Genomic DNA, 19,454 nt, shown 5'->3' with positions numbered 1-19,454 from the left:
TAGAAGGTAGGTAGGATACATGGGAAATCTCAGAATAGTTTGGGTCTAGTGTTTCTGCGTGTGGTGTCAGTAAATCTGCCTGCAATTTTATGTTTCTTATAAATATGTAGGTATGCTCAGGGATTTGAATGATGGATTTTTACTTTATATCAGTATTAGGCTGATGATTTTTCTATCAGCATTTTGGTGGAAAAAGCCGTATCAACCAAAACAAAAATGTTCACAAAAGGTTTTCACTTGGGTGGAAAATGTTAATTTTTCAATTAAAAGTTTCTAAATTAAAAACTCTTTCTATTTTGGTGAGGGGAAAAAAGAGTTTCTCTGACTTTTTTTACTTTCCAGTCCCTTTGCCAGTGGTGGTGGTGGTGGGGAAAAAAGTAAAAAACGAGTGTTTTTAAAAATTGCAACTGCAACCTTAATTCTCGAATTTCCTGGTGTTTTAGTACTTGACTTTGCCACATTAATGTTCTTTTAATGCAGTTTTCGATGTAATTTCCTCATTAAAAAAAACCACCTGAAAAACTGAAATTCTATCCTGTGGAACCACATATATTGACTCCCTCCCAACTTGGGTCATCAGCAGGGTTTGGACAGCTAGAGCCACAGCACAGGCTGCTAGGGTTTGCGCTAGGAGCGTGACTGATAGAAGTAGTAGGCTGTTACCCTTAAAGTGGTTCACAGCTACTCGCTGCCAGCAGAGGACTCCAGAGACCCTGGACTCCTGGGTTCAAGAGGGGAGCAATGTCTGGGGTTACAGGCCATTGTGCCCCCTCTTCCCCGCGGTGACCACGCAGCCAGCTCGGGCAGTACCCTCACCCCAGGCTCTCTGGGGCCTGGCTCAGCTGGGCGGTCGCCGAGGCGCGGGCAGCACGCGCTCGCGCCCCCACCGCACGGCGGGAACGGAGGGCTCACAGCCAACTCCCGCCGTCTCTCCTGGCCGCCAGGGGGCGGGGCTGCCGCGGAAGGTGAGGGCGGCTCCCTGCCAGGGGGCGGGCCATGAATCTCGGTCGCCGGGGCGGGGACACGTAGCGCGCTGCGGAGCGAGGCGATTGGCCGGCCGTTGCGCGGTGCCGGAGTGGAACGTCTGCACAGGGGCGGCCGCACGCGCGCCGCAGCCCGACCCGGGACCGCCCCTTCCTTAAAGCCGCAGCCCGAGTGGGAGCCGCAGTGGCGGCATTAGCAGCGGCGAGTGCCAGGCGCCGTTGGCTGCAACGCTTCGCCCCGGGGCGCTGACTGGATGCGGCAGAGCCCCTCCCGCTAGCCCCAGGCACCGAGCCCCGCCGGAGCCCGCGCCCCTCGCAGCGCAGCAGCCTTCGCCGGCGCCCCGGGCTGACAGGATGTTTGACAAGGCGCGGCTGCCCTTCGTGTTCCTGGATGTAGTCTGCGTGGTGCTGGGTACGTCCCCGGCCGCTTCGGTGCCTCGCTCTGCCTCGCTTGCTGTCCCCCGGGCTGCGCGGGGCTTGGCACCCTCCCTGCCGCGGTGTGGGGTGCGCGGCTGGCTGCAGCAGGGCTCCGCTCGGCTCGCGGTGCGGGCCACACGCTAATCACGGGCTGTCTGTCCTCCCCTGGGAAGGAGGCTGCTCCAGCTGCCAGCACAGGGGCAGCCTTCTCCGGCGAACTGCTTCCGCTGCTCTCCCGTCCCCTTTCCTCCCTTCACCGCCCGCTGTCTTCTCCCTCCTCCCCAGAGCGACTGGGCGCCTCTCGCCCTCCCTTCCCCTTCACCTGGAGAAACCTGGTCGCTGTGACTGCCCCAAATCAGGAGGATCAGCAGCTGGCTAACGCAGTTAATGGCTCTAAACCAGAAGCCCGTACTGTATATAGACCCGCCGCGGTTCGTTACCAGCCGAAGTGAAGCATTGGAGGGGGTTGTCCTGGCAGTCGGTTCCACCTGAAAGCAGATTACTTGGGCTATTTTTCTGTAGGTTTTTGAGGTTCACTACGATTTTGTTCCTTTCTTTGCCTAGGTATGTTAATGTAGTTGACCAGCTTGAGACAGTGGTGATGAATAGGAAATGAGCGTTTATTTCTAGAAGGCTAAACCTTACTAATTTTGTCTTGTGTAATGTGATGCAAATCTACTCTCTCAACCTCTTCCAGGTCTCTAACCTTTTTCAGGTTTTTATTTTCCATCTGCTTTGTCAGTCAATGAGTAGCAAACCTATTCTTGTTACAGCTCAGGGAACTTCTGTATTTCCTAGGCTGTGTCGTTTGGAGAGTTGTTTTTCCTTTTCTCCTTGGTTTAGGTAGCCCACTTTCTTCTGCAGAAAAATCAACAAGAGGGCTAGTTGGAAAATGTGTTTTGTTCTTTGTTTTTGTGACATGAAGGATGGTATGTGGTAATAATGATGCAGCAGATGAAATATACAATAAACCCTGATCAAACAAATTCCTGATAATTGACAACAACCAGATGCTCTAATGTTCTCCACTCTCTAACCCTAGGCACTTGTAAAGGTAACCCCCAATTTACATAGCTAGTAATGGGAAAGCTACTTTTTAGTAAAAGCTGATACAAGTAAATGGATGGAATTCTACATATAACTCGTAATCTCAGCAGCATGCTGGTGGTGATGTAGCATCTTCTTCCATAAGCAGATGTCAGTATTGGACTTGGTGGAGACTAATAGGAATGTTTAAGGGTTTACAAGTTCTTTCACTACAACTTAGTAATGTCTACTGTCTAGCATGCCGCTGCCCCATTAAAACTGTTAACAGCATTTAGTGTGACTTCCCTGGCATTAGTATCCATCTTTCAATAATAGTGCAGTTTCACTGTTGGTATAAATGGTATAAAGGCTAATCGACGGTTTTAGTGTCATGTCATCAAAACCTTGCCATACTGCTGCGAGGATTACATGTCTGGTCTTTGGGCTGTAGGTGAAAACATCCTTCAGTTGATCCAAAAGACAAATCTCCCCCCCCCCCCCCCCCATGGACCTTAAAAAGGAAGCATAGATGTGATCTTGCTGAAGAATCAATTTCATTTTAACAAAAATAATAAATACAGTGGAATATTTAATGTCAATTTGGAACAACCGTCCTTTCATCATTTATATCTAGATCTGCATCTAATGATCACTCACTTTAAAAAACAAAACAAAAATACAGATGTATGCACTGAAGACATTTCCAAAATGGCCTCAAGCATGTAACCATCTCATCAGTGTATACAGTGATATACTGCCAAAGTGGTTGAGTCAGATTATAATTTGGTCCTGACTGGCCAATTTGGAACTGTAACATTCCCTACCTGCAGCCAGAGGGGACTCGAAGGAATGAAGTACTGTCTATCTTTAAAAAAAAAAACAACAAAAAAACAAAAAACAAAAAAACCACAAAAACACCCACAAAAATTAAATTAAATTCTATTCTGAAATGCTCCATTAGTCATCATAAAACATCAACATCAATAGGACACTACTGGAAAGCAGATTTGGCTCCATGTAGCCAAATGGCTGCAAGTTGTGATCAGTTACAAAATTTAGCAGAATATTTTTAACAGCCTCGCTATATTAAATTTGATACCTTTTTTGTGGTCTTTCAAGCAGTTAAGTCTTAATTTTATATTGGAATTTTTAAATGCCTTTTTAATGGGTCAAGTATTTAGCATTACACTTACATTTTAAATTCAAGACAGAGTAAAATTTTCTTTAATTTAAAATATGTAAAATATATAAGCACTCACAGCAAGTTTAAAATTAAGGGAAAGTGACCAAAAAAATTACATGAACCTTAAATTTTCAATGATGGGTACTATTAAAATCTGAGCCTGTTTCTCTGACCTCCCCTTAGATAGATGGATAGATGTCTGTCAGTTCAAACTTAACGTAGACTAAAAGTTCTGTTTTAGCCGCCTTCTCCTCCCCAATATCTCTCTCCTTGATCACTGTGGACAGTGCTACCATTCTGCCTGTTACTCAGGCCTGGGCTTCCTCTCTGACTCAAACATCTTTCTAGGCTCTCTCACCGAGGTTATATCAAAGTCTTGCAGATATTTGTGCATAACTTCCCTAAAATATGGCCATTTGAATATATCCACATAGCTAAACCTCTCATCTAGGCTTTCCTCACATTGATTACTGCAGTGTCTCTTTCTCTGGCTTTGGTTAAATCAATTTTCTGTGCTCATTTCCATTCAGAATGTTGCTGCAAAGATCATTTTCCTACCCTGTTACTTTGACTCTGTCATTCTTCTCCTTAAGAAAAGGAGTACTTGTGGCACCTTAGAGACTAACCAATTTATTTGAGCATAAGCTTTTGTGAATGCATCCGATGAAGGGAGCTTATGCTCAAATAAATTGGTTAGTCTCTAAGGTGCCACAAGTACTCCTTTTTCTTTTTGCGAATACAGACTAACACGGCTGCTACTCTGAAACCATTCTTCTCTTTGAATCCCTCCACTGGCTCACCTTTTGATAAAAACAGATTTAAAATTTTTATTAAAGCTAAAGTTAAAAAAATTATGTAATACATAAGTTGAGAAAAGAGTGTCTGTACATCTGAGTATAGTGCTTAGATTATTCACAAATACAGTGTTTGTTTTTAAGTCATATGATACATAGAGTACATAATCAGCAATAACCCAAATTTAGGTGAATACATTTAAGAATACAGTTTAGATATTAGCATCCAAGTATTTGGGTACATCACTCATGAGAAGCTGTACAGAGATTTGGTTGTGGAAAGCAAAATATATCAATGAGTGGAGATTGTCCCTCAGTAATTGAGAACTAGGGTAGGTTGTCCATTTAAGGAATACAATCTGTCAGGGAAGTCTTTCAGTTACTTTCCTTACTGTGCTTGCTTCTCATCGCATCAAACATAAGCTACTTGTCTTCATTTTCAAGGTCCTTCACATTCTAGCCTCACCTTACCTATTTTCTCTCTCATTCAATATCTAATCAAAAGGTTGGCATGTACCTCTGGCTCACAGCATCATCACCTTCATGCTTTCTCCCATGCTGCCCCTCATGTTTGGGAGAAGCTTCTTGTAAACATCTTCAAAACTAACTCATTATTTTCTTTCAAAATGCTCCTTAAAATTCTCCTTTGCCATGAAGCCTACAGAAAACTTGACAACAGCTAGGCTGTCAATGTGCTAACACACTAGCCTAATCCAGCTGACCAATGCTGTCTCATTTTGTTTCCTTATACTTCTCCCCCATCTGTCTGCATGCATCAGTTTTACTTGGACTGTAAGCTCTTTGGGGTAGGCACTGTCTTTGTTCTGTGCGCAGTAGTTGGCACTGAGGTTCCTAGGCAATACTAATTATTATTAATCAAATGAGCTCCTGTGTGGCCCATGAATGAGAAAAGAACACACTTGGGTGCCTTCCTGAATTGGAGTCTCTTCTACAAACACATCTTCCTTAGCTTAAGCTAGTTAACAAGATTGGGGGGTGGGGGAAATGTGGCCAGTGTGTCACATGAAGAGAATTGTTCCACACCTGCAGGCTTAAATGCATTGACAAAACCTGACAGATGAGGTGGACGGCGTGATATCTTTTATTGGATTGACTTCTGTTTGCATGAAAGCTTGTATCTCTCACCTATACAGAGCTCTTCTTCAGGTCATCTCTAATTTGTTCAGACATGTGGGCTGTACTATTTGTAAAATTAGGGAATGGCTTAGTATATACAAGAAGGGTGCAGGACATGAATAGACTTTGGTGCTAGAAGGTCTGTCGTGAGTGAGTCCCTGGGAAGAGCACCTGATTTTAGTTCAGTGTATTATGGAGACTGTGGCTTTAGCTCCAGGTCTTCATGAAAGATATTTACACTTCTGAGGGAAAACTCCTGTCTGATATGAAATGCTTCTAGTTCTCCAAACATCCTTGAGTCTCACTCTGTGCTACTCAAATGATCTGTGTGCCTGTGGGACTAAAGAGATCCATAGGTCCCTACTGGAGATTGAGCTTAATATTTCATGAATGTGACAACTGAGGAGTGTCTGATATAGCAGGGGAAACCTTCCTTAGCAGTGTCATTCAAAACACTTCTAGCTTGATAGATCAGCCAGAATCTGGGACCAACCTCAAATTTTGATATGCTATCATGAAAACGGTTGTTACTCTATTTGGGGGCGGGAGGGGGTCTGCTAAGATTTTCATATATAAACTTTCTTTCTTTTTGGAGTCTTCTACAAAATGATTAGATTAGAATTTCACTGTATCTTGAGCGAGTGTCTTTTTTCCTGTAGTGTTTTCTATACTGGTCTGCAAGACAGTTGGCAATAGCCTGTTTTCAAGGTGATTGTGCTGTATATTTCTGTTTACTGTGAAATATTTTTTTCTACCCTAGAAAAAACAGGTGGTCTGAACTACAGACTACCTCCTCTTCCTGCACAGTCAAGAATACCCCTCTTTTTTAATGGAGAAATGTGTGTATAGGTTGTCAAGGTATCTTGCAGTTGAGCCCTCACTTATATATTATTTAGATTACAATAGAGGAACACAATGACTACGAGATAGTAAGATGCAGTCCTTGCACCAAAGAATATACAGTCTAATACAAAAAAGACAGAGTGAAAATGCAACACCCTTACAAGTAACACTGGGTGCCAAAGTCACATAGAAACTGATTTTCTAATTAGACAAACTTGTATTAATTACAGGGCTTCTTATTTCCTGACTCATGTCTTCCTTGAAGACCGTAGTTATTTGCACTCTGGGCCCACAGGTAAAAAAACATGACATTTGCCTACAAGATGTGCTGACTTCTTACTGAGGAAGGTGAACAAATTGAGCAGTTTAAGGGCTTTGATTTTTTTTGGTTGTTCAATCTGTTACTTAACCCATACAGAATAAACTATTGACTTCACAGTTGTGGGGTAGAAATCCCTGGCTGTAAGTACAATAAATCTGTAAGCTATGAGGAAATAGAATTTTTTTCTTCTTCCTGTTGATGACGAATTGACACTACTGATGTCTTAACATTGTTGATGAAACACCTGTGACGCTGTTAGATGTATACTCTTCTAACTAGATAAAAAGAAAAGGAGTCTGTATTCACAAAAGGTACTGACATAGCTGCTACTCTGAAATCTAACTAGATATTTAACTTCCTCCTTAAATGATAGGTAATCGTCAACCTTTGTAAATAACTTTTCTTGAATTGTGTAGTGTACATGGAAAAAGATGAGTTTCTTTTATAGCGCAGATCATCTTGTCCACCTCTCATAAAGCTGGTGCAGTGTGGCTGAAGCAATAACATACAAATATCACTTAGTCATTGTTGATTAACTGGGGGGGCGGGGGGAGAAAGCTCTTGTCTTCCAAAGAGAACACGACTGACTATAATTATGCTTTTGTGTTTAAATTTAGTAAATACTTCAGATAAGGTAAGAGAATGACTTTCTGTTAGATTTAAATCGGTTTCATTTTTAAGATATTAAAAGTGATGGATGGAATTGTGAAACTTGCAGAAGAGTATTGGATCACATAGAGCATTGTGTTATAATTTGTATGGAACAAATGTGGACCAGTATCTCTCTTCACCTCTGGGTGGGGCAGAGGTGGGAAACTATGGCCCACGGGCCCCTCCTGCCTAGTCCTGGAGTTCCCGGCTGGGGAGGCTGGCCCCTGGCCCCTCCCCTGCTGTCTCCCCTCCCCCGCAGCCACGCCGCTGCATGGGCAGCACTCTGGGCAGCAGGGTTGCACGCTCCTGCCGAGCAGAGTGGCAGTGTGTCTGGCTCTGGCTGGGCGGCGTTGTTGCTAGACATGCTGTTCTGAACGGTACGGTAAGGCGGTTGGGGCTAGGGGGTTGGATAAGAGGTGGGGGGTCCCGGGGGGGGCAGTCAGGAGACAGGGAGCAGGGGGCAGTTGGATGGGGCAGAGATTCTGTGGGGGGTGGTAGATAGGCATAGGTCCTGGGGGGCCTGTCAGGGAGCAGGGGGGTTGGATAGGGCGTGGGATCTGGGGGGGTGGATAGGGGCAGGGGGTCCCAGGAGGGGGTGGTGAGGGGACAAGGAGCAGGGGGGGTTGGATGGGGCAAGGGTTCTGAGGGGGGCAGCCAGGGGGCAGGAGGTGGGGGGCCAGGCTGTTGGGGAGGCACAGCCTTCCCTACCTGGTCCTCTATACAGTTTTGCCACCCTATTGTGGCCCTCAGGGCAAAAAGTTTGCCCACCCCTGCCCTAGACACTTTCTACTATCCCAAGCATTGCGTTCTGTCTACACTGCTATTTTTAGCAGCATAGTGTCCTGCTGCTCCTGTGCTGCTGGAGCCTTTCCCTTCTGCAGAAAGACTCCCCCAGTGCGAGGGGAGGGTCTGGAAATGGGGAGGTTGTAGGGAAAGGCTCCAGCAGCTCCCTGCTGCTGGAGCCCTTCCCTGCTGTAGAGAGAGGCTCCAGTAGCAGCAAGCTGCTGCTCTATTTTTGTTTTTGTTTTTAGTTTCTTGCCCTGCTCTGTCTCCTCCCTCACTACTGAAGTATTTCACTGATGTGTAGCTACACCAGGGGTGTGCAAACTTTTTGGCCCGAGGGCCACATCTGGGAATAGAAATTGTATGAGGGGCCATGAATGCTCACAAAATTGGGGTTGAGGTGTGGGAGGGGGTGAGGAGTCTGGTTGGGGGTGCAGGCTTTGGGGTGTAGCAAGAAATGAGGAGTTTAGGGTGCAGGGGGAGCTTTGGGCTGGGGTGGAGGTATGGGGTGCTGGGGGTGAGGGGTTTGGGATGCTCTGGGCTGGGATCGAGGGGTTTGGAGGGTGGGAAAGGGATCAGGGCTGGGGCAGGGGGTTGGGGTGCGGGAGGAGGCTCGGGGTGGAGATTCTGGGCAGCGCTTACCTCAAGCAGCTCCCAGAAACAGTGGCATGTCCCTTCTCCACCTCCTACACTCTACACACTGCCCTGTGCCTACGCACCGCCCCTGCAGCTCCCATTGGCCATGGATCCTGGCCAATGGGAGCCGTAGGGGCAGCGTGGGGCAGGGGCAGCATGCAAAGCAGAGCCCCCTGGCTGCCCCTATGCACAGGTGCTAGAGGGGGGCCATGCAGCTTCTTCCGGGAGCTGCGTAGAGTGGCCCCCGACCCTGCTTCCTGGCTGGAGCACGGCAAGCCTCAGACTCTGCTCCCCAGCAGGAGTTTGAGGGCCAGATTAAAACGGCTGACGGGCCGAATCCGGCTTGCGGGCTGTAGTTTGCCCACCCGTGAGCTACATGCTGCAGTGTGGACACGGTTGTGGCATGTAACTACACATGCCTTACATGCAGCTGCCAGTGTGTGTATCGTAGATATAGCCTCAATGAAGGCAAAGCTTAAATGACAGTTGAGGTGTCAGTGCTGATCAAACAATGCCTATTTCTGTGTGGTTTTGCAGTTCCTGAGTACTGTAGTTCACCAGCCTTGCCACCTCTACATTGACTTCTTGTGACTCACAGACATACTGTTGGTACCACTTCCAACTTTCTCATCATGTGGATGTTAAACTTCTAGAATACAAATTGTTGTTGAACCTTCACAGAGTCAGCTGAAAGTGTCTTCAAATTAGCTACAGCGCACGTGAGAGAAACACTCTCTTCTAAGATCTTCTGAGAGTACAGGTGTCTGACCAAAACAGCAAGGCTTTTTCCTAACCCTGTTTTTGTTTTTCCTAATCCCGGAATGTTTTTACTGCCAAGAACAGCACCCAAAAAACTCCGTTCACTTTGTACAATGTCACGTGATTCACCCAATGCAGAAGCTATCACTTCTGCCATATTAGGAAGCAAAAATCCAGAGTTAGTCTTAATCTAGCATTTACTAGTTAGTAGCCATTGTCTTAAGCCACTGGTCTGGCTCGTTTGTTTTAGATGGAAGCAACTGGGTTTTAGTAGCTGCAGTTCAAACTGTATTCAGTGTATTTGCTATACTTGTTTACCTGCAGGGAAAACTTTTTTTCTCTGCACTACCTATATTTTAGGGTAGTTCTCCATATTCCCCATGGCTCCTGATGGATTAAATTTTAAAATTTTATCATTCTGTCCTTGGAACAATGTATGAAGATGCAGGTGAACAGTTCAATTGATCGGTAAACATATTACCTATATTAGGTGGTTGCAGGGGGGAGGGGAAGGATGGAGATCAAATAAGATAGTCAAAGGAAAGTAAAAGAGGTTCTCTTACACAATCAGTTACAGAGCAACTGACTAAGGAGACCCTTTACATTGGGCAAACAACATGAAGGGTTTTCGCTGCCCTCCCCCAGCCCCCCAAGCACATGACTGTTGGCAGCACTTATGGGTGGAGGTGGGAAGAATGTCTTCAGGTTTAGTTCAGCTGGACCAAATATGTGAAACCAGCTATCAAAAGTGTGTGACTGGAAGAACACAATATATAGTTACAAAAGTCTGAAAATTCCCTACTAGCCACAAAGGATTGTTAAGTTCACAAAAGCCTCAATAAAAAGTAATCAATTAGCAGGGTATGTTAGAATTCTAGACTCTACTTATAGAAGTCAGAGATGGTAAAGACCCGTAAGTACAAGCAGTCCATCCTCTTGATCTGCCAGTGTGGTTTGTTCCCTTCTATATGGTCTTGAGTGCTCCATCCAACCTGCTTTTAATTGTCCCTTTTTTTTTAAAAAAGGGGGGGCTTCCCCCTCTTTGCTGGGAGTCTGCTTCAATAAAGTAAGTTTGGGCCTCATCCAAAGCCTGTTGAAGTCAGTGGAAAATACTGACTTCAGTAGACTTTTAAACAGTAATTGTCTGGATGTCAGGCGTCAGTGTAAGATTAAAAGAGAACTCCCAGTTTTGCCAATTCTGTACAGTCTATTTAGAACCTGTCGTGAAGCACAGAAACCCTAATATAAACTTTTTCACCATCACCTGTCCTACTCCTGCTGACATCAATGGCAAATCTCCTGCTTGACTTCAGAGGGAGCAAGACTGGGCCCTGTGAGATTAACATGAAGATATCACAGTGGTGCTGTGGGAGAGAAACCGGACTCTCTTAAAATATACTTTAGCTTCTTGGGATACGTTGTTACATGACCACAGCATTGCAACTACTATGTATTAACTGATGTGTGGCTGCAGTTCTAACCACAGAATAAACTTGCAGCATAAAACCAAAACATAACTGCAAGGATCCTGAACGGGGGGAGATGTTTGTAAATTGTAATAAGAGGATATAGTAACCCCCTATAGCAGGGGTGGGCAAACTATGGCCTGGGGACTGCATCTGGCCCTGTAGATGTTTTAATCCGGCCCTCGAGCTCCTGCCAGGGAGCGAGGTCAGGGGCTTGCCCCACTCCCTGCATGCTGTGACTCTGCACGACTCCTGGAAGCAGCAGCATGTCTCCCCTCCGGCTCCTACTCTTAGGGGCAGCCAGGGGGCTCTGCATGCTGCTGCCACCGCAAGCACTGCCCTCATAGCTCCCATTGGCCGGGAACCATGGCCAATGGGAGCTCCGGGGGCAGTGCACAGAGCTGCCTGGCCACATGTCTGCATAGGAGCCAGAGGAGGGACATGTCACTGCTTCCAGGAGCTGCTTGAGGTAAGTGTTGTGTGGAACCTGTGCCCTGACCCCCTCCTGTGCCCCTACCCCAGCCCTGATCCCCCTCCTGCTTTCTGAACCCCTCAGTCCCAGCCTGGAGGACCCTCCTGTACCTCAGAGCCCTCATCCCTAGCCTCACCCCAGAGCTCACACTCCCAGCCAGAGCCCTTACACCCTCCTGCAGCCAGCCCCCAATTTTGTGAGCATTCATGGTCTGCCATACAATTTCCATATCCAGATGTAGCCCTTGGGCCAAAAAGTTTGCTTGCCCCTGCCCTATGGGATATTACTTTTGTGCCCTTTTTTTAGGGCGGTGAAGGCTGGCTCTTTGAGCGAGGTTTTATTGTTCTGTCTGTCTATCATCTTCTTTTTGGTCTAACTTTTGACAGTTAATGATCTAAAACAGGAAACACCCTTAAGGATTTGGGGCATGCTTATACTCCCAGTGTCTGCATATGTTCTTAGTGATAGGGGTGTGTGTGTGTGTAACTGTGCTCAGGTATCACTTCAGAAACACTTATGCAGTCCTAGTGCAGAAACTGGCCCCTTTTCATTGTGGCTATGCTGTTTCCTCCTACTGCAGACTTACTCATGGGAGACCTAGCCATTCTTCCAGGATGACAGGGAATGAGCTCACCATTTGATTATAACTGCTTTCCAACCTGAATGCTGAATTACTTTATTACCATTGCTTGGGTTCCACTCTGGTTAACTTCTCTAATATTTATCTGAAAACTAGTTAAATGCTGTCCCTTGTATTTAATTTTTTTTAAATATTAAACTTTTGAGCTGCGTAAGTCATTGAAGAGATTAGCCTTTGAAATCAAGATACTTTAAAAAATGACCTACAAAAGATGTAGAAAAATTAAGTTTTGTGCCCCTTGTGCTGCTTTATCATATAGATAGTCGTCGTCTTCTTGACATAGAAAAATCAGCAAAGGTTTGTTCTTCGGTAGTTTTTCTTGAAGCTGTTCTGTGGGCCTCCAACATTCACTGTACCCCTCCAGTTAAGCTGTAAGAGTTTAATGTCAGTTCTTTAACTGACATCCTTTCTACCAAGTGACAGCAGGTACTGGGATCAAATGGATATTAATTTAAAATGTTTTAGGCAGGCTGAGTAAAAATGTTTCCCCTTCTTTTTTTCTTTAGCTTAGCTTTCAGCCTCCTGTGATATCATTTCATGAGGTTCCCCAGTTACCACAGAATCGTATAAAAAAAGACCTGATTATGTTTCCTTTTTTCTAGTTAAAATTAATCTTTCAGACTTCTTACATATACAGAAGCACCCACAAAATAGGCAGTAGTCCACTTCTTCTTCCATCCTCCCCATTACACACATTATTTGCTTTCACCATTACAGGTCTTTCTGTGACCTGTATTAAAATCAGAATTTTGTTCAGACTCAGGACTCCGTCACCTCTTATTCTCTTCTTAGATCTGTGGTCACATCAGCTTTGGAAATGGAACTTTCTTCCCAAAGGGAAAGTTCTTAATTACAGACACCTAAAATATATGGCAAGGCAGTTGTTGATCTGTATATAGCTAATGGTTCTATTATAATCTTCAACAGGGCAGATAATACCTCTACACACACGAAATATTGTGGTGTCTAAGCACTTACTTCCCTAGATCACCTAGCTTCCTTCTTACTCATACAGATACAAGCTGAGAAAAGTTAGATAAGAGATGTATCTGAGCGTATCGTAGAATCATTTTGTGTACTCAAATGTGACAGTGTTACATAAAAGGCTTATTACTTTTAAACTTACTCTGAACAAACTTGTCCGGATTCAAAAGTAGAAATATTTTTTTCAAAAACACATACTATGTTTAATTACTTAAACTGCGTTTTAATGCACATTTATTTTCAAACAGTGTAATAATGACAGTTAAAGACACTACTGGTGTGCTCTGGAAACAGTTATAAGTTATGAAAATTCCAGTTTGCCAAGAGAAGGCCTGGCCCTGATTATTAAAATAGTTCTCTTATTCATATTCTGATGCATGCTATTGTGATACAGTATGGAAAAATGGCATGGTCTTAGGGAATGTGTAGTGTGTTATGGAAAACCTGGAGTTTCTCTAACACTGCCATCATATAACCTGGATCTGTTAAGAACCTTGTTCGTTTAAGTAGAACACTGCTGTGTTACATTCTTACTAAGCTGCTCAGGAAAGGAGAACCTTTGCATCTTTCCATAGTTAAAAATCAGTCATGTGTACAGAGTTCGTGGTCATTGACTTTGAAATTACTTTCAGCAGTTGCAGTCTAATGTATACTAGCTTGGGGTGGGGAAATGTTCAAACCATGTAACCTGACAAGCTTTGAATAAAACCTGAATCACTAGATTAATTTTACACACAGACTTTTAAACAGAAAATCTGATTGTAGCTGCAGAATTTTTCCACCTGTTTGACAGCCTGTTTCCTTTTTGGAAATAGGGACGGCTAGATATGAGTGGGCTGGACAGCTACAAAATCTGAAATGACAAGGTTGATTTCCTTTTTAATAAATTTTTTAAATTTTGAAGTGATCACGCTGGTGCAGCCAGATTCAATTTCACTGTATATTCCTACCTGTACTTCTGTGGTAAAATCAATTACTCTAATGTATGTGCTGAATATTTGCAGCAGAATGTACAGGTGGAGGTCAGTAGTGTTTACAGGTACTCAGCAACTCTGAAAATCAGGCCACTGACCTGTCACTGCCTCTGTTTCCTCTAAAAGAAAAAGAGTACTTGTGGCACCTTAGAGACTAACCAATTTATTTGAGCGTAAGCTTTCGTGAGCTGCAGCTCACTTCATTGCATCCGATGAAGTGAGCTGTAGCTCACGAAAGCTTACGCTCAAATAAATTGGTTAGTCTCTAAGGTGCCACAAGTACTCCTTTTCTTTTTGCGAATACAGACTAACACGGCTGTTACTCTGAAATCTGTTTTCAGATCTGAAAACAGTCTGTAAAACTCAAATTGTACTTGTTTGCATACTTAAAACAGGGGTGGTTAAGATTTAGCTCATGTTTATAAGGCACTTCAAAGATGTTATGTGTAATTTGTTTTTAAGTGGGGTGGCTAATGTAGATAATAATAAATGAGAATCTCGTATTTCATAGAGCTAACCTTAATTGGCAGTGAGATGATAAACGAGTCCTTACAATACATGATTTAAACAGAAATCCACCCCCCCTTCGCACCTCCAGCCCCAAGAATGTCTATGTACAGGCTCCTCCAAGCCAGAGGACAAATCCTTTCCTCTTCTCACTTCTGTGCTCCTGAGCAGCCACAGCCATCCTTATCCAGCAGGAATGGCACAGTAAATGACTTCCTCTTTGAGTTGCCATCAGTATCACACCTGGCTGGGCCAGTGGGGTGGCTATTAAAGAGCGTTGTGGTTCTTACTCTTCTTAATCTTATTCCTCCTCAGCCACCCAGCAAGTTATTAGCATGTTCTCACAAATAAAGAGTTGCAAACAGTACGAAAGGAACAGGAAGAAATGTTAGCTCAGTTTTATTATAGTTAGTATAGTTTTAATCAAATGTGTACCCTCTCTGTTTGCCAGAAGGCTTTTTAAAATTACAGTATCGGAACCATTAGGTTGATATAAACATGATAGTATTAAAAAATGCTTCAGCTAACTATCTTAGGCACTTACAGTCAGGGCAGGAAAGATCTACTAGCCAGGTATAAATATGAAAGACAAGGTAAAGGGAACCTGCCAGTGAGGTCCAGGGGCAGCCTTCTGGCAAGCAGCCCAGTTTTTTCTCCCTTTGTTCACTCCTCACTGCTGGGAATAGAGAGGGTGCATTGGTCTCCACCTTCTGTATCTGCCTCTGTTCAGCTACTAGGTGTTTTGACAAATTCTAAGCACCTCTCTCCCCCTTCTGTTTCAAGGAGCTTTGTCTCTTCTCTCTTCCAGTCATTGCAGAACCTCTAAGCAGTTCTGTCTGTCCTTTCTCTCTATTGGTCTATGCTTTGTGCCAGCCTCCTGGCTGCTCTGGGTAAGGGGGGGCAGGTAAGTGGGCTCTGCTACCTCTACTCCTCCAACTGTGTGGTGTTTTTGAGGTGGTCTTCCCTGAAGTGAATAGTCGCAGCACCTTTCTTGGTGGCAGCTGCCCACTGTCTTTCCTCAACAATGTGAATCTGACTTGACTTAGTTTCTTTGCTGGCCATAGGATTCTGATTAGCTGTTGCAAAACTCCCACTGTTTGCCAAATTGAATTTTTAATAGTCCTGGGCACTCTCTTCCCACAGAATCCATCCTTTCATTATCTTATAGGAATGTTTGTACAACACTTATATATTTGCATAGTTTATAGGGAAAACTCCATTTTCACTGTAGCTTGAATCCTGAGAACCTATATGCCATTATGTGCCAGCAATGCCCCTCTGCCATGTACATCGGCCAAACCGGACAGTCTCTACGTAAAAGAATAAATGGACACAAATCAGATGTCAAGAATTATAACATTCATAAACCAGTTGGAGAACACTTCAATCTCTCTGGTCACTTGATTACAGACCTAAAAGTCTCAATATTACAACAAAAAAAACTTCAAAAACAGACTCCAACGAGAGACTGCTGAATTGGAATTAATTTGCAAACTGGACACCATTAACGTAGGCTTGAATAAAGACTAGGAGTGAATGTGTCATTACACAAAGTAAAACTATTTCCCCATGTTTATTCCCCCCCCCCCCCACTGTTCCTCACACGTTCTTGTCAACTGCTGGAAATGGCCCATCTTGATTATCACTACAAAAGGTGTTCTCACCTGCTCCTAATAGCTCACCTTAACTGATCACTGTCACTATAGTAAAAAGAAAAGGAGTACTTGTGGCACCTTAGAGACTAACCAATTTATTAGAGCATAAGCTTTCGTGAGCTACAGCTCACTTCCTCAGATGCATATCGTGGAAACTGCAGCAGGCTTTACATATACACAGAGAATATGAAACAATACCTACTCCCACCCCACTGTCCTGCTGGTAATAGCTTATCTAAAGTGATCATCAGGTGGGCCATTTCCAGCACAAATCCAGGTTTTCTCACCCTCCACCCCCACCCCCCACAAATTCATTCTCCTGCTGGTGATAGCCCATCCAAAGTGACAACTCTTTACACAATGTGCATGACAATCAAGTTGGGCTATTTCCTGCACAAATCCAGGTTCTCACATCCCCCCCCACCCCCATACACACACAAACTCACTCTCCTGCTGGTAATAGCTCATCCAAACTGACCACTCAAGTTTAAATCCAAGTTAAACCAGAACATCTGGGGGGGGGGGTAGGAAAAAACAAGAGTAAACAGGCTACCTTGCATAATGACTTAGCCACTCCCAGTCTCTATTTAAGCCTAAATTAATAGTATCCAATTTGCAAATGAATTCCAATTCAGCAGTTTCTCGCTGGAGCCTGGATTTGAAGTTTTTTTGTTTTAAGATAGCGACCTTCATGTCTGTGATTGCGTGACCGGAGAGATTGAAGTGTTCTCCGACTGGTTTATGAATGTTATAATTCTTGACATCTGATTTGTGTCCAAGTGATGCTGTCACTTGATGCTTGTGTCATCAAGTGATGCTTGTGTCATCATCACTTGATGCTTGTGTCATCAAGTGATGCTGCTTTTCCACAATTTCAGCCCGTGCACGTCGGCGGAAGCACTCTATGTAGAAGTCCAGTCTGCTGTTTCGACCTTCAGGAGGAGTCCACCTAGAATCCCTCTTTCTGTAGTGTTGGTAGGGAGAACTCTGTGGATTAGTATGCTCTTCAGAGGTATTTTGGAAATATTCCTTGAGTCGGAGACGTCGAAAATAGGATTCTAGGTCACCACAGAACTGTATCATGTTCGTGGGGGTGGAGGGGCAGAAGGAGAGGCCCCGAGATAGAACAGCTGCTTCTGCTGGGCTGAGCGTATAGTTGGATAGGTTAACAATATTGCTAGGTGGGTTGAGGAAACCATTGCTGTGGCCCCTTGTAGCATGTAGTAGTTTAGAAAGTTTAGTGTCCTTTTTCTTTTGTAGAGAAGCAAAGTGTGCGTTGTAAATGGCTTGTCTAGTTTTAATAAAATCCAGCCACGAGGAAGCTTGTGTGGAAGGTTGGTTTTTTATGAGAGTGCTTCCGCCGACGTGCACGGGCTGAAATTGTGGAAAAGCAGCATCACTTGCCCCATAACCTCAGCCATGCGGAACGCAATGCCATCCACAGCCTCAGAAACAACTCTGACATCATAATAAAAAAGGCTGATAAAGGAGGTGCTGTTGTCGTCATGAATAGGTCGGAATATGAACAAGAGGCTGCTCGGCAGCTCTCCAACACGAGTTTCTACAAGCCATTACCCTCTGATCCCACTGAGAGTTACCAAAAGCAACTACAGCATTTGCTCAAGAAACTTGCTGAAAAAGCACAAGATCAAATCCGCACAGACACACCCCTGGAACCCCGACCTGGGATATTCTATCTACTACCCAAGATCCATAAACCTGGAAATCCTGGGCGCCCCATCATCTCAGGCATTGGCACCCTGACAGCAGGATTGTCTGGCTATGTAGACTCCCTCCTCAGGCCCTACGCTACCAGCACTCCCAGCTACCTTCGAGACACCACTGACTTCCTGAGGAAACTTCAATCCATCGGTGATCTTCCTGATAACACCATCCTGGCTACTATGGATGTAGAAGCCCTCTACACCAACATTCATAGAATCATAGAATATCAGGGTTGGAAGGGACCCCAGAAGGTCATCTAGTCCAACCCCCTGCTCAAAGCAGGACCAATTCCCAGTTAAATCATCCCAGCCAGGGCTTTGTCAAGCCTGACCTTAAAAACCTCTAAGGAAGGAGATTCTACCACCTCCCTAGGTAACGCATTCCAGTGTTTCACCACCCTCCTAGTGAAAAAGTTTTTCCTAATATCCAATCTAAACCTCCCCCACTGCAACTTGAGACCATTACTCCTCGTTCTGTCATCTGCTACCATTGAGAACAGTCTAGAGCCATCCTCTTTGGAACCCCCTTTCAGGTAGTTGAAAGCAGCTATCAAATCCCCCCTCATTCTTCTCTTCTGCAGGCTAAACAATCCCAGCTCCCTCAGCCTCTCCTCATAACTCATGTGTTCCAGTCCCCTAATCATTTTTGTTGCCCTTCGCTGGACTCTCTCCAATTTATCCACATCCTTCTTGAAGTGTGGGGCCCAAAACTGGACACAGTACTCCAGATGAGGCCTCACCAATGTCAAATAGAGGGGAATGATCACGTCCCTCGATCTGCTCGCTATGCCCCTACTTATACATCCCAAAATGCCATTGGCCTTCTTGGCAACAAGGGCACACTGCTGACTCATATCCAGCTTCTCGTCCACTGTCACCCCTAGGTCCTTTTCCGCAGAACTGCTGCCTAGCCATTCGGTCCCTAGTCTGTAGCTGTGCATTGGGTTCTTCCGTCCTAAGTGCAGGACCCTGCACTTATCCTTATTGAACCTCATCAGATTCCTTTTGGCCCAATCTTCCAATTGGTCTAGGTCCTTCTGTATCCTATCCCTCCCCTCCAGCGTATCTACCACTCCTCCCAGTTTAGTATCATCCGCAAATTTGCTGAGAGTGCAATCCACACCATCCTCCAGATCATTTATGAAGATATTGAATAAAACCGGCCCCAGGACCGACCCTTGGGGCACTCCACTTGATACCGGCTGCCAACTAGACATGGAGCCATTGATCACTACCCGTTGAGCCCGACAATCTAGCCAGCTTTCTACCCACCTTATAGTGCATTCATCCAGCCCATACTTCCTTAACTTGCTGACAAGAATACTATGGGAGACCGTGTCAAAAGCTTTGCTAAAGTCAAGAAACAATACATCCACTGCTTTCCCTTCATCCACAGAACCAGTAATCTCATCATAAAAGGCGATTAGATTAGTCAGGCATGACCTTCCCTTGGTGAATCCATGCTGGCTGTTCCTGATCACTTTCCTCTCATGCAAGT

The 19,454-nt window shown here is 44.8% G+C and overlaps 1 protein-coding gene across 5 annotated transcripts in view; it reads left to right on the top strand.

Annotated features, from left to right (window-relative positions):
• Nucleotides 1-1,076: 1,076 nt before the first annotated feature.
• The window catches only part of PLPP1 (phospholipid phosphatase 1), a 141,513-nt gene continuing 123,135 nt past the window's right edge, over nucleotides 1,077-19,454 (top strand). For 2 of the 5 annotated variants that reach the window (XM_073343948.1, XM_073343947.1), the window contains exon 1: nucleotides 1,082-1,395. In XM_073343948.1, coding sequence (XP_073200049.1) covers nucleotides 1,338-1,395 — 58 coding nt within the window. In that variant the 5' untranslated portion in view covers nucleotides 1,082-1,337. Of the gene's footprint in view, nucleotides 1,396-7,624; nucleotides 7,734-19,454 lie in introns of those variants that run through there. The other 3 variants (XM_073343946.1, XM_073343942.1, XM_073343943.1) reach the window with 2 other exon arrangements.

This window comes from Lepidochelys kempii, chromosome 5, assembly GCF_965140265.1.
Source record: "Lepidochelys kempii isolate rLepKem1 chromosome 5, rLepKem1.hap2, whole genome shotgun sequence".
Lineage (NCBI taxonomy): Eukaryota > Metazoa > Chordata > Testudines > Cheloniidae > Lepidochelys > Lepidochelys kempii.
Note: the sequence above shows the minus strand (reverse complement) of the source record. Positions and strands in the feature narration are given on the sequence as shown.